The 15369-nt window shown below is 44.5% G+C and overlaps 2 protein-coding genes across 2 annotated transcripts; both read left to right on the top strand.

The window, feature by feature from the left end:
- LOC115200003 (calcium-binding protein 1-like) lies at positions 1 to 12726 on the top strand. Its single transcript, XM_029762633.1, has 7 exons — positions 1 to 1035; positions 9255 to 9285; positions 9406 to 9549; positions 10769 to 10878; positions 11010 to 11084; positions 11194 to 11266; positions 11712 to 12726. The coding sequence occupies exons 1-7, from the start codon at positions 352 to 354 to the stop codon at positions 11735 to 11737; spliced, it is 1143 nt and encodes a 380-aa protein (XP_029618493.1). The 5' UTR covers positions 1 to 351; the 3' UTR covers positions 11738 to 12726.
- A 19-nt stretch (positions 12727 to 12745) lies between these two features.
- Positions 12746 to 14148, top strand: LOC115200005 (hepatitis A virus cellular receptor 1-like). Its single transcript, XM_029762634.1, has 2 exons — positions 12746 to 13400; positions 13699 to 14148. Exons 1-2 carry the CDS (start codon positions 12747 to 12749, stop codon positions 13726 to 13728), a joined length of 684 nt encoding a protein of 227 aa, XP_029618494.1. The 5' UTR covers position 12746; the 3' UTR covers positions 13729 to 14148.
- Positions 14149 to 15369: the final 1221 nt, after the last annotated feature.

The following is a 15369-nucleotide window of genomic DNA, read 5'->3' as shown; positions in this document are numbered from 1 at the left end:
ACCCCAAAAAACGACTTAAGTAGTACTTTCAAGTATTTTTACTTAAGTACTTTACACCACTGCCTACAACAATCAGTTATGGGCACGGTGTTTGGTCCTCCCACAACGAAACACTTTAAATGTCAAGGAGCCAGGGATGTTCATAGTAGTGACAGATGACGCGACGTGAACGGAGTGAACGCATCAGCGGCACATGGCAATCAGATGGTAAATGCAACTTTTAAGAACAGCTTTTGAAGGCAGCTATGGTTTTGTTGTTACAGTACGAAGGCCGACAATGTGAGAAAATACACAACCAAACGGCAATGAGTAGGCCTACTGCGGAAACGAGACTAGGAGCAAGACGCAATCATGAGTTCTTCTTTTCCCAAATCCGAATCTAGGACGTTCTTGCTGAAATCTTCCTCGGTAAGCGGTAGATCGACATACTTCCCTGAATGCACGACAGGAACCGACCGAAGTCGTCATCATCGTCCAGCTGCAATTCAAGTGAGCAGCAAAGCCGCAGAGGAGTCATTGTTGTCGGCAGATTGCGACGTTAGTGCGCGGAGACCCCTGTGCCACCCTTCGCTACTCGGTAAAGTTACTAGCTCGGGTCGTTGCCCTATTCTGGGTAAGAGCCAACCCCACGCCTCGCACGGCCAGATACCCGCTGCCAACTACCAGGATGACCCATCTGAGCAACGTGGTTTGGGCCGAGGTGTGAGTGGACACTGTAAGTCATCCAAGCATCACCGGAAAACGACCCGGGACGACCCGTCACCTGCAAACCACCACAGCCACACTCACCCTACCCACTTGGACCCCAGAATACAGCCCCACTCTGATTGCAGAGATGACACCGCACTATTTTTTGACTCGAGGGACCATACAAGGCCAAGTTCGTCCGCTAGCGGGAATGACATCCCTTCCCCAGCGTCCTCATCGCCTATCCCCGTGTCCAGCCGATCCTCTCACCGCTCCGGAAGGTCCAGTGCGGCATCCTTTGAATCCGACTTCAATTTGCGACCAATTCTCAGCTCGGTTTTTGGGCAGGTAAGGCCTAATTAAAAGTTATTTCTTAATTATGAAAAATAATGATTCACAATGAATCACTGATTTATAAGGATACGCTTCTTCAAATAGTTTGGGCCTTGTGATTAAACAGATTACATTGTGGCAATGACAGATAGGAATAGGCTATATTTCATCATCAATAAGGCCCATCTAGGCCTGTAGTGTAGGCTATTTCTTTAGAGGGAGTAATATACCTATCTTTATCAGGGTATTGATCACAGATAGAGGTAGTAATCTGAATGTAATTGATGGTGCATGAAAACGAATATTTCAGGGTCACAATTAACATATTGTAGCGGAATCTTACAGCTATTTAACATGCCTCATCAGCCGAGTAAATCAATTACATTAATAATGGCTGAGATTGTCTGTGAAAGTGCAGAGGGCTTCAGTGAGTCCTCTTATCAGAGCTCCTCTGTCAGGGAACCGTGAATAGGAAACCATATAGGCTATCCTCATTGTAAGTTTCACATCAAGTCATCCCGAAAAGCAATGCACACATTTGGAGCACACATTAGCCATACATATCAGATTTTTCTGGCATTGTAATATATTCACAGCTACACACATTGCTGTATAAAGCCATGTCTGGATTGATGGTTTCTCAGCTACAGTACATTCTGAAAGTATTCAGAACTTTTTCCACATTTTGTTACGTTACAGCCTTATTCTAAAATGATAAAAAAAATAAAAATCGATCTACACACAATAGCCCATAATGACAAAGTGAATACAGGTTTTTAGAAAAATTTGCAAATGTATAAAAAAAAAAAAATCAAATCTTATTTACATAAGTATTCAGACCCTTTGCTATGAGACTCGAAATTGAGCTCCGGTGCATCCTGTTTCCATTGATCATCCTTGATGTTTCTACAACTTGGTTAGAGTCCACCTCTGGTAAATTCAATTGATTGGACATGATTTGGAAAGGCACACACCTGTCTATATAAGGTCCCACAGTTGACAGTGCATGTCAGAGCAAAAACCAAACCATGAGGTCGAAGGAATTGTCCATAGAGCTCGGAAACAGGGTTGTGTCGAGGCACAGATCTGGGGAATGGTACCTGCAGCATTGAAGGTCCCCAAGAACACAGTGGCCTCCATTATTCTTAAATGGAAATGGTTTGGAACCACCAAGACTCTTCCTAGAGCTGACCGCCCGGCCAAACTGAGTAATCGGGGGAGAAGGGCCTTGGTCAGGGAGGTGACCAAGAACCCAATGGTCACTCTGACAGAGCTCCAGAGTTCCTCTGTGGAGATGGGAGAAACTTCTAGAAGGACAACCATCTCTGCAGCACTCCACCTATCAGTCCTTTATGGTAGAGTGGCCAGACGGAAGCCACTCCTCAGTAAAAGGCACATGACAGCCTGCTTGAAGTTTGTCAAAAGGCACTTAGAGACTCTGACTATGAGAAACAAGATTGTCTGGTTTGATGAAACCAAGATGTAACTCTTTGGCCTGAATGTCAAGCTTCATGTCTGGAGGAAACCTGGCACCATCCCTACGATGAAGCATAGTGGTGGCAGCATCATGCTGTGTGGATGTATTTCAGTGGCAGGGACTGGGAGACTAGTCGGGATTGAGGGAAAGATGAACAGAGCAAAGTACAGAGAGATCCTTGATTAAAACCTGCTCAGACTGGTGGCGAAGGTTCACCTTCCAACAGGACAGTGACCCTAAGCACATAGCGAAGACAACGCAGGAGTGGTTTTGGGACAAGTCTCTGAATGTCCTTGAGTGACCAAGCCAGAGCCCGGACCTGAACCTGATCAAACATCTCTGGAGAGACCTGAAAATAGCTGTGCAGCAACGCTCCCCATTCAACCTGACAGAGCTTGAGAGGATCTGCAGAGAAGAATGGAAAAAAAAAACAAATACAGGTGTGCCAAGCTTGTAGCATCATACCCAAGAAGACTCGAGGCTGTAATCTCTGTCAAAGGTGCTTCAACAAAGTACTGAGTAAACGGTCTGAATACTTATGTAAATGTGATATTTCAGTTTTCTATTTTGTATAAATTTGCAAAATGTAAAAACCTGTTTTTGCTTTGTCTGATGAGGGGGAACAAACAATTCAATAACATTTTGAATAAGGCTGTAACGTAACAAAATGTGGAAAAATGAAAGGGGTCTGAATACTTTCAGAATGCACTGTATAGGAGTTCACATGGGAAGGAGAGAGAGAGAGAGAGAGAGAGAGCAGAATGGTTCTGAACTGTTCATTTGTATTAGACTGAAATCCATTCTATTTGCATATTCATGTATACATTGATCAGAAAGCTATGATATCTGTTTTGTATTTTACTCTTTGAAGGTAGCATAGTCACTTTGAAGGATCTCGTCAAGGTTAAAGGATCTTAGATGTTCCACACATCACTGCACCCAGAGCAGGTGTTTTCCAAACATGTCGGATGTGTTTTATAGATATTGTAATTATTATTCATACACCGAGCTTAAACTACATAGGCCTATGTGAAGGCTTATGCCACTATCTAAACATTAGTAAATCGACTGTCTATAGAGTTTAAGGAATTGGTTTAGCAGGGTTGTTTAAGTGTCATAATGCATCAACTAACATTGGTATAGCACCTACATTCAGGCATGATCATTACACTTTACACTAGAGGCCACTGATAATGTATAGTATTCCTCAAAATGGAACATGCTGAGATCAGAAAACATTCCTATAGTGGGGAATGCTTGTGTCCCTGCTCCGTAAACATAATAATGTGCTCCTGCAGACTGGGGTCCTTAGTGTTCATAAAGTGGAAGTTGGTACTGGTCTCTTAATGGGAGTGTGGTATCAAGGAGTGGGCTCTTGACTTGTATAGTAATGGTGTGTTGTGATATGCTATTTCTCATACTTTGGTTATCATTTCAATAAGTATCCTGCGGAATAGGTGCAGTATAGTGAATTAGTTTCCTTTTTAATGTGTTTTTGCTGAGTGTTTGCATACTGAAGCTTTGGTGCTTCTAACAAGGAAGTCAGGGAGTCGGTACGACAACCCTCAGCTCAGCAGCCAATCTATTTTCCCTGTCATCTGGACTCTGAGTTAGTCAGGAAGTGTGTGCCAGTGAAACAGAAGTTGAATATGAATCAGCTCTTTATAACACAGTAATTGAAAGGTAGTGAGACACAGGGAGAAGCGTAACACATGGACTATCAGGTCCCCAAATAGCAGGTGTTATTTGGACACAATGTTTGAGACAAAAAAAGCAGAATTCTCCTTCTACCTATTCACTTTTTTTTATAACAGACCATTAGAGAATGTTCTAAAAATGAATGCAGCGCTACAATGCTCTGCCTGTTTCCCTCCCTCTCTCTTCTCCCTCCATGGGTTTTCTCTCCGTCTTCTGTGATGTTCTCTGTGAAATTGCCTCCGTATATCTGTTAGGTCAGTGTGACCTAGTCATAGTCTACAGAGGGGAGGGGGAGAGGGGAGGACATGGGAGGGGGAGAGCGTAGGAGAATGGAGGATAGATGGGGGGAAAATAGAGCCAGGTGACAGTTGAGCAGAAAAATCTATTCATCTCTGACCTGTACAGTTACCATGAATTTAGAACAGGGGTATCGAGGACCCCAAAATTCTGGATGAGAATGAGAATATTGCAGTTTTCAAACACCTGAACCAGCTTTTCCCTGCAGAGCCATAATCATTGTGCTTAATTATATGTAAATAATAATAATCTGCATATCTAATGCACACCTCCTGAGCTGTCTGTATCCTCGTGACTTTTATTTTGTTTTAAGAAACTAAATATGCTTCTCTGCATCTCTGCAAAGAATCTGGACCCCTACATATCAGCTGGGCTAGACAATCTGGACCCTCTCTCTCTAAAATGATCTGCTGCAATTGTTGCAACCCCTATTACCAACCTCTCTTTCGTATTGTCTGAGATCCCTAAAGATTGGAAAGCTGCTGCGGTCATCCCCCTCTTCAAAGGGGGAGACACTCTAGACCCAATCTGTTACAGACCTATATCCATTCTGCCCTGCCTTTCTAAAGTCTTCGAAAGCCAAGTTAACAAACAGATCACCGACCATTTTGAATCCCACTGTACCTTCTCCACTGTTTTCCGAGCTGGTCATGGGTGAACCTCAGCCACGCTCAAGGTTCTAAATCATATCATAACCGCCATCGATAAAAGACAGTACTGTGCAGCCGTCTTCATCGACCTGGCCAAGGCTTTCGACTCTGTCAATCACCACATTCTTATTGGCAGACTCAACAGCCTTGGTTTCTCAAATGACTGCCTCGCCTGGTTCACCAACTACTTCTCTGATAGAGTTCAGTGTGTCAAATCGGAGGGCCTGTTTTCCGGACCTCTGGCAGCCTCTATGGGGGTACCCTGATGAAGACAGCTTAGCTGTCGAAACGTTGGTTATTAAAATTTTTGCATCTGAGCTCTTAGAGTGTGCGGCTTTCCTTTATTTTCTAGCCTCTATGGGGGTGCCACAGGGTTAAATTCTCAGGCCGACTCTTTTCTCTGTATATATCAATGTCACTCTTGCTGCTGGTGATTCTCTGATCCACCTCTACGCAGACGACACCATTCTGTATACTTCTGGCCCTTCTTTGGACACTGTATTAACAAACCTCCAGACAAGCTTCAATGCCATAACTCTCCTTCCATGGCTTCCAACTGCTCTTAAATGCTAGTAAAACTAAATACATGCTCTTCAACTGTTACCAAGGTAACCTGCCTAAATGACTACTGACCCATAGTACTCACGTCTGTAGCCATGAAGTGCTTTGAAAGGCTGGTCATGGCTCACATCAACACTATCATCCCAGAAACCCTAGACCCAGTCCAATTCACATACCACCCCAACAGATCCACAGATGACGCAATCACTATTGCACTCCACACTGCCCTTTCCCACCTGGACAAAAGGAACACCTACATGAGAATGCTGTTCATTGACTACAGATCAGCATTCAACAACATATTGCCCTCAAAGCTCATTACTAAGCTAAGGACCTGTGGACTAAAAACCTCCCTCTGCAACTGGATCCTGGACTAGCTGACGGGCCGTCCCCAGTTGGTAAGGGTAGGCAACAACACATCTGCCACGGGGGCCCCCGAGTGCATGCTTAGTCCCCTCCTGTACTCCCTGTTCACCCACGACTGCGTGGCCATCATTAAGTTTTCAGACTACAAAACGGTGGTAGGCCTGATCACTGACAGCCTATAGGGAGGAGGTCAGAGACCTGGCAGTGTGGTTCCAGGACAACAACCTCTCCCTCAACGTGAGCAAGACAAAGGAGCTGATTGTGGACTACAGGAAAAGGAGGGCCGAGCATGTCCCCATTTACGTCGATAGAGCTATAGTGGAGCGGGTTGAGCGCTTCAAGTTCCTTGGTGTCCACATCACCATCATGGTCCAAACACACCAAGACAGTCGTTAAAAGGGCACGACAATGCCTACAGTGCATTTGGAAAGTATTCAGACCCCTTGACTTTTTCCACGTTTTATTACGTTTTCACTCGTCAATCTACACACAATACCCCATAATGACAATGCAAAAACTGAAATATCACATTTACATAAGTATTGCCACCATTTACTCAGTACTTTGTTGAAGCACCTTCGGCAGCGATTACAGCCTCGCGTCTTCTTGGGTATGACGCTACAAGCTTGGCACACCTGTATTGGGAAGTTTCTCCCATTCTTCTCTGCAGATCCTCTCAAGCTCTGTCAGGTTGGATGGGGAGCGTCGCTGCACAGCTATTTTCAGGTCTCTCCAGAGATGTTAGATCGGGTTCAGGTCCTGGCTCTGACTGGGACACTCAAGGACATTCAGAAACACGTCCCAAAGCCACTCCTGCATTGTCTTGGCTGTGTGCTAAGGGTTGTTGTCCTGTTGGAAGGTGAACTTTTGCCCCAGTCTGAGGTCCTGAGCTCTCTGGAGCAGGTTTGTACCGTTCATCTTTCCCTTGATCCTGACTAGTCTCCCAGTCTCTGCCACCACCATGCTTCACCATAGGGATGGTATTGGCCATGTGATGAGCGGTGCCTGGTTTCTTCCAGACATGATGCTTGGCATTCATGCCAAAGAGTTCAATCTTGTTTTCATCAGACCAGAGAATCTTGTTTCTCATGGTCTGAGAGTCCTTTAGGTGCCTTTTGGCAAACTCCAAGCGGGCTGTCATGTGCCTTGCTGAGGAGTGGCTTCCGTCTGGCCACTCTACCTTAAAAGCCTGATTGGTGGAGTGCTGCAGAGATGGTTGTCCTTCTGAAAGGTTCTCCCATCTCCACAGAGGAACTCAGGAGCTCTGTTAGAGTGACCATCAGGTTCTTGGTCACTTCTCTAAGGCCCTTCTCCCCCGCTTGCTCAGTTTGGCTGGGCGGCCAGCTCTAGGATGAGTCTTGGTGGTTGCAAACTTCTTCCATTTAAGAATGATGGGTGCCACTGGGTTCTTGGGTACATCCAATGCTGCAGAAATGTTTTGGTACCCTTTCCCAGATCTGTGCTTTGCCACAATCGTGTCTTAACCTCATGGCTTGGTTTTTGCTCTGACTGTCAACTGTGCAACCTTATATAGACAGGTGTGTGCCTTTCCAATGTCCAATTAATCTAATTTTCCACAGGTGGACTACAAGTTATAGAAACATCTCAAAGAGGATCAATGGAAACAGGAGGTACCTGAGCTTAATTTCGAGTCTCATAAAGCTGTAACTGTGGAAAAGGGGAAGGGGTCTAAATTCTTTCCAAATGCACTGTATTCCCCCTCCGGAGACTGAAAAGATTTGGCAATGGTCCTCAGATCCTCAAAAGGTTCTACAGCTGCACCATCGAGAGCATCTTGACTGGTTGCATCACCGCCAGGTATGGCAACTGCTCGGCATCCAACTGCTCGGCACTACAGAGGATAGTGTGTACAGCCCAGTACATCACTGGGGCCAAGCTTACTGCAATCCAGGACCTCCATACCAGGCGGCGTCAAAGGCCCTAAAAATTGTCAGACTGCCACCCTAGTCATAGACTATTTTCTCTGCTACCGCACGGCAAGCAGTACCGGAGCTCCAAGTCTATGTCAAAAAGGCTCCTTCACAGCTTCTACCCCCAAGCCATACGACTGCTGAACAGTTAATCAAATGGCTACGCGGACTATTTGCATTGACCCCCCCCCCCGTTTTACGCTGCTGCTACTCTCTGTTTATTATCTATGCATAGTCACTTTACCCCTACCCACATGTACATATGACCTCAATTACCTCAACTGACCCGTACCCTGGCACAGTGACTCCGTACCGGTACCCCCTGTATATAGCCTCGTGATTATTTTATTATGCTACTTTTTTTACTTAAATATTTTGCATTTTCTTACTCTGCATTGTTGGTTAAGGGCTTGTAAGTAAGCATTTCACGGTAAGGTTGTATTTGCTGCATGTGACAAATACAATTTGATTTGATGTGTGTGTACAATTATGCTGATGAGACAGCAAACATGGACTTACCTGGGTCTACATACGCCATGTTCAACACACTTTGTTTTACATTTTATGTTTGTGTTGTGAATGATGACAAAGGAAACAACTACGGTCTGTATGATTTAGGTTATTGGCGAAGACTTAGTTGTGGCTCCTGATGGCTGCTTGATGTTTAGCCAACAGTATCTCTTTGGGCCTCTCTGTTTTCTGTGTGAGTGGTTCCGGTCAGACAGTTCTTTGGGCCTGACGTCAGAGTTGACGCTGTATTTACACTTCTCTCTGCTTCGCAGGTTAACCCCTAAGGGTTCTGGGATATGTCTCTCCCCCTCTCTGTCTTCTGTATCCTTTAAAGGTTGCTTTCATTGTAAGCCAGAGCTGACAAAAGAACACAGCTACATTCTTTTGCAGACTGAAAGACAGGCGTTTCCCAGTTGTGCTGTGCGTCTGATGACGCAGGGAGCAGTCTCAACGGGTGTCATTAGATGTTTGAAAACATTCCAGTGACTTAATTCTTTACTATATAGCTATTGTCCCTTGCTTGAGTTGCACCAGAATAAATGATCATGGAGCAGACCGCTGATTTACCTTTCAAAGTCACGTTGTTTCTGGCATTGTTAGCATCAGATAGTGTAAGAATATAATAGGAATGACTTTTGTTATTGTCACTAAATGACTTATTCATGATGTTGATTTTTATTCATTGTTAACTGAATATTATTGCCAATTCTGATTATACTGAGACTGTCTTCTTTGCCCTAATAGGACAGAAAGCTGAGGCCAGAGGAGATTGATGGTAAGTGTTTTTTCATGTACATTCCTGTGCTTGTCTCTCTGTAGTTGTCGCTGGTAGTGGCAGTAGTACAGTCGTTTTCAGATCACTGCAGAGTAATCTTCCTCTGTATTCTCTCTGCAGAGTTGCGGGATGCTTTTAAGGAGTTTGATAAGAACAAAGACGGTTTCATCAGCTGTAAAGACCTGGGAAACTGCATGAGATCCATGGGATACATGCCTACTGAAATGGAGTTGATAGAACTGAGCCAACAGATCAACATGAATTGTAAGAGTGTGAAAGTATGTGGACGCTTGCTCGTTGAACATCTCATTCCAAAATCATGGGCATTAATATGGAGTTGGTCCCCCCTTTGCTGCTATAACAGCCTCTACTCTTCTGGGAAAGCTTTCCACTAGATGTTGGAACATTGCTGCAGGGACTTGCTTCCATTCAGCCACAAGAGCATTAGTGGGGACGGGCCTTCCAATTCATCCCAAAGGTGTTTGCTGGGGTTGAGGTCAGGGCTCTGTGCAGGCCAGTCAAGTTCTTCCAAACCGATCTTGACAAACCATTTCTGTATGGACCTCGCTTTGTGCATGGTGGCATTGTAATGCTGAAATAGGAAAGGGCCTTCCCCAAACTGTTGCCACAAAGTTGGAAGCACAGAATGTCATTGTATGCTGTAGTGTTAAGATTTTCCTTCACTGGAACTAAGGGACCTAGCCCGAACAATGAAAAACAGCCCCAGACCATTATTCCTTCTCCACCAAACTTTACAGTTGGCACTATGCATTGGGGCATGTAGTGTTCTCCTGGCGTCCGCCAAACCCAGATTCATCCGTCGGACTGCCAGATGGTGAAGCGTGATTCATCACTCCAGAGAACGCGTTTCCAGAGTCCAATGGCGACAAACTTTACACCACCCCAGCCGACGCTTGGCATTGCGCATGGTGATCTTAGGCTTGTGTGCGGCTGCTCGGCCATGGAAACCCATTTCATGAAGCTCCAGATGAACAGTTCTCGTGCTGACGTTGCTTCCAGAGGCAGTTTGGAACACGGTAGGGAGTGTTGCAACCGAGGACAGGTGATTTCTACGTGCTTCAGCACTTAGCGGCTGAGCCGTTGTTGCTCCTGGACGTTTCCACTTCATAATAACAGCACTTACAGTTGACCGGGGCAGCTCTAGCAGGGCAAAAATTTGACAAACTGACTTATTGGAAAGGTGGCATCCTATGACGGTGCCACTTTGAAAGTCACTGAGCTCTTCAGTAAGGCCGTTCTACTGCCAATGTTTAGCTATGGAGATTGCATGGCTGTGTGTTCGATTTTATACACCTGTCAGCAACGGGTGTGGCTGAAATAGTCAAATCCACTAATTTGAAGGGGTGTCCACATACTTTTGTGTATATATAGTGTATTTGCAGTACAGGTACATTACACCATGGTTTGCTATTTCCCTCCCCTAACCTCTTCTTTCTCCCTCGTTTCTTCTCTTTTTGTAAAGTGGGAGGTCATGTTGATTTTGAGGATTTTGTGGAGTTGATGGGCCCCAAACTTCTCGCTGAAACTGCAGATATGATTGGTGTGAAAGAACTAAGAGATGCCTTCAAAGAGGTGAGAAACCGGATTGGCAGAGAGAGAGGGAGGAGAGGGTGATACGGAGAAAAGTAGTTATGTTGTCTCTCTGTCTAATTTTTCATGCTATGGATTATGAACGTGATCATTTGTTTTTTTTCCTCTTGAAGTTTGACACCAATGGTGATGGAGCTATAAGCATAGCTGAGCTGAGAGAAGCCATGAAGAAGTTGCTGGGACAACAGGTGAGGTTATAGAATCAAGTCTGTCAGAGTAGCTTAATCAATGTATGCATCACTGCTAAAAACGGTTTGTTTTGCACAGACTTATTCCTCCTATGTTACTCGACTGTAGGTTGGCCATAGGGACTTAGAGGATATCCTGAGGGACATTGACTTGAATGGTGATGGGCATGTTGACTTTGAAGGTAAGCTGATGCAGATCTTGTTTATCTATACCAGCAGAATAATAAATCACAGATAATATTGTAATAGCTAGAGACTTTGCTACTTATGCTGTATGCAAGGTAGTCTCCACCTGCTGGGACAGGAGTGCTTGATGTCGACTGGTCTTCCTTACTCTTCGCTCCCATTATATTTCCTTCCTTTTATCCACTTTCTGGCAAAGCTTCAAATAGCTTTGATATTTGCAAACTGTGTTTCAATCATGTAAGGAAAGTGTGGTCTCCATCATATAAACAACTATGGGTCAAATCCCTGAGTCAAATATAGACATGTATAGTAACATATGATACTGTCCACTCCCACACAGAGATAAAATATGCATATTTTACCACACACACACCAGACAAACACACACACACACTGTCTGAACTTCTAATCTTTGACCGATCTTATCCTCTTTTTTCACAGAGTTTGTACGAATGATGTTCCGCTGAGAGGAGGAGTGGTCAATATGGCTTCAAGTTATTTATGCTGAATGTGAACCTCTGCCACTTTTTCATCATCGAATGAGCAAAGCGGAGGAAATACTAGGACCTCTGAGCAATTTCTTTCCTGAGGGAAACTGGAATGAAAGCCCTTACATCTAAAGAGAAACGGATTAACACTGTTCTCCCCAAAATAGTGTTCTTCTCTAAAAGCCCCACAGTCCAACAGAGGCAAATTCTACTGTAGTTTACAGACTGAACTGCTTATGGTTTCCTGCACTTTTAACCCTCCACAAACTGCATACACTTGTGTGTAGCCTGCTATTTAGGCAAGTTTTGTTTCTCGACCTTTAAAGGGCAATCCGCCATTGAAACAATAACGCTTGTGTTTTGGTAAAAGGCTAAGGAATAAGCCTGGAAAAATGGAACCACTTTGAAATTCATGGACAGCTCAAGGACTGACCATCCATGATATCAACATTGTAGTTTTAACCATGTTTGAGGCTATACAGTGTTTGTTTACATTGAACTTGTTTATAAACATTTGCATAAAACAAGCTGATATTTTGGGTTCTGGTGAGGTATGACAGTTGAACCATGCTCATCAGGCATCTATGTTATATTCTTCAAGAATCAATGGGTATACAGTATATCATTCATTTATAAGTCCAAAAATGTATGTAGCAACTGTAGATTTCCCCTTTAAATGTCAATATTACTTGTGACTACTGGTAAATTCTTCAAGTTTGGGGTAATAGAGTGAGAAAAGCAGAGAGTGTTATTTGTGTGACTGATCACAAATGGGTTTGTATGTATGTACGTGTTATATCTAATGACCAAGAACTCCTCCACCACGTTACCTGTGACCATGAACTCCACCACCACGTTACCTGTGACCAAGAACTCCACCACCACGTTACCGGTGACCAAGAACTCCACCACCACGTTACCGGTGACCAAGAACTCCACCACCACGTTACCGGTGACCAAGAACTCCACCGCCACGTTACCTGTGACCATGAACTCCACCACCACGTTACCGGTGACCATGAACTCCACCACCACGTTACCGGTGACCATGAACTCCACCACCACGTTACCTGTGACCATGAACTCCACCACCACGTTACCTGTGACCATGAACTCCACCACCACGTTACCTGTGACCAAGAACTCCACCACCACGTTACCGGTGACCAAGAACTCCACCACCACGTTACCTGTGACCATGAACTCCACCACCACGTTACCTGTGACCATGAACTCCACCACCACGTTACCGGTGACCATGAACTCCACCACCACGTTACCGGTGACCATGAACTCCACCACCACGTTACCGGTGACCATGAACTCCACCACCACGTTACCTGTGACCAAGAACTCCACCACCACGTTACCGGTGACCAAGAACTCCACCACCACGTTACCTGTGACCAAGAACTCCACCACCACGTTACCTGTGACCATGAACTCCACCACCACGTTACCTGTGACCAAGAACTCCACCACCACGTTACCTGTGACCAAGAACTCCTCCACCACGTTACCGGTGACCAAGAACTCCACCACCACGTTACCGGTGACCAAGAACTCCACCACCACGTTACCGGTGACCAAGAACTCCACCACCACGTTACCGGTGACCAAGAACTCCACCACCACGTTACCGGTGACCAAGAACTCCACCACCATGTTACCTGTGTGAACAGAAGAATGCATAGTTTTGAGTGTTTATGTCCCACAGATGTGTGTATTTGTGCACCTATTTTTACTGTCCTTGTACCCACCATCTCGTGGTTTATAAATGATTTGTTTTATACTGCTTAATTTGGATGTCCTATCTGTGTGATCCTGGGACTGAACAAAAGATCTCAGAAAGCAGCAGCAATTTTACACTTTCATTCATTTGATTAACTGGTCCTTGATACTGTGTGATCTTTTAAATTGTGATCACTGTGTTTACCCAGTACCTGAAAAGCACCAGATCCTGTCTGTAATGCAATGGGGTGATGGGACGGACAAGCATGAGCAACGAGGACCTCCGTGAACAAGCCAACCCCAGATCTGGAAAATAGTAGCTTTTCTTCACATTTATGTGCAGCGCACTCAAAACATGATGGTTTATGTGTACGGTAACTTGTCTGTCTGTTTCCTGTATGTTAGTCATAGTTTGTCCTTTTGCTGTTGTTATGCATGCCAAAGAGACAAACCTACTTGTAATTACAGTATGTATCTGTATTTGTGACACAGTAAATTGAATATATTGTCTAATGTGTATATAGTAGGCTACAGAGTACTAAAAATAAATGTGTCTTTTTTCAGTTATACAATATGTCCCAGGACTATGCTGTAAAGCCAAAAAATAAAAGACTACAAGACAAACGTAATAAGCCTAGCCTATACTAGGCAACAGTGAAGTAAAGAAGTGTCTCAAAAGGACATTTGGACTGACACATCAAACCTTCCTTTTTAAATTGCATAATGTACAAACTATACAGAGCAATAAACCTAAGTCTAGTCACAATAAATGTACACTGAACAAAATATAAATGCAACATGTAAAGTGTTGGTCCCATGTTTCATGAGCTGAAATAAAAGATCACAGAAATATTCCAGACGCACAAAAAGCTTATTTCTTGCAAACGTGCACAAATTTGTTTACATCCATTGTAGTGAGCATTTCACCTTTGCTAAGATAATCCATCCACATGACAAGTGTGGCATATCAAGAAGCTGATTAAACAGCATGATCATTACACAAGTGCACCTTGCGCTGGGGACAATAAAAGGACACTCTAAAATGTATGGTTTTGTCACAACACAGTGCCACAGAAGTTTTGAGGGAGTGTGCAATTGGCATGCTGACTGAAGGAATGTTTACCAGAGCTGTTGCCAGAGAATTGAATGTTAATTTCTCTACCATAAGCAACATCGTTTTAGAGAATTTGGCAGTACGTCCAACTGGCCTCCCAACCGCAGACCACGTGTAACCACGCCAGCCCAGGACCTCCACATCTGGCTTCTTCACCTGCGGGATCGTCTGAGACCAGCCACCCAGACAGCTGAGGAAACTGTGGGCTTTCACAATCAAAGAATTTCTGCACCAACCTTCGATGTCCACTGGCACACTGGAAAAGTGTGCTCTTCACGGCTTAATCCCAGTTTCAACTGTACTGGGCAGATGTCAATGCTGTGAACAGAGTGCCCCATGGTGGCTGTGGGGTTATGGTACGGGCAAGCATAAACTACAAACAATGAACAAATTTGCATTTTATCAATGGCAATTTCAATGCACAGAGATTCCATGACGAGATCCTGAGGCCCATTGTCATTCCATTCATCCGCCGCCATCACATGTTTCAGGATGATAATACACAGCCCCATGTCGTAAGGATCTGTACACAATTCCTGGAAGCTGAAAATGTCCCTGTTCTTCCATGGCCTGCATACTCACCAGACATGTAACCCATTGAGCATGTTTGGGATGCTCTGGATCGACGTGTACGACAGCATGTTCCAGTTCCCGCCAATATCCAGCTACTTTCCATAGCCATAGATGAGTGGGACAGAATTCCACAGGCCACAATCAACATCCTGATCAACTCTCTGTGAAGGAGATGTGTCGCGCTGCATGAAGC

Source organism: Salmo trutta, chromosome 9 (genome assembly GCF_901001165.1).
Source record: "Salmo trutta chromosome 9, fSalTru1.1, whole genome shotgun sequence".
In the NCBI taxonomy this organism is placed as follows: domain Eukaryota; kingdom Metazoa; phylum Chordata; class Actinopteri; order Salmoniformes; family Salmonidae; genus Salmo; species Salmo trutta.
The sequence above is the reverse complement of the archived record's forward strand: the minus strand, read 5'-3'. Positions and strand labels throughout refer to the sequence as shown.

Bases quoted from the DNA above. Each gene is read 5' to 3' on its own strand.
- LOC115200003 (XM_029762633.1), top strand. From the start codon at position 352: ATGAGTTCTTCTTTTCCCAAATCCGAATCTAGGACGTTCTTGCTGAAA. The intron at 10,879-11,009 runs GTGAGAAACCGG...TTCCTCTTGAAG, and splicing joins TAAGAGATGCCTTCAAAGAG to TTTGACACCAATGGTGATGG. The intron at 11,267-11,711 runs GTAAGCTGATGC...CTTTTTTCACAG, and splicing joins TGGGCATGTTGACTTTGAAG to AGTTTGTACGAATGATGTTC.
- LOC115200005 (XM_029762634.1), top strand. From the start codon at position 12,747: ATGAACTCCACCACCACGTTACCGGTGACCATGAACTCCACCACCACG. The intron at 13,401-13,698 runs GTGACCAAGAAC...GTGTTTACCCAG, and splicing joins ACTCCACCACCACGTTACCG to TACCTGAAAAGCACCAGATC.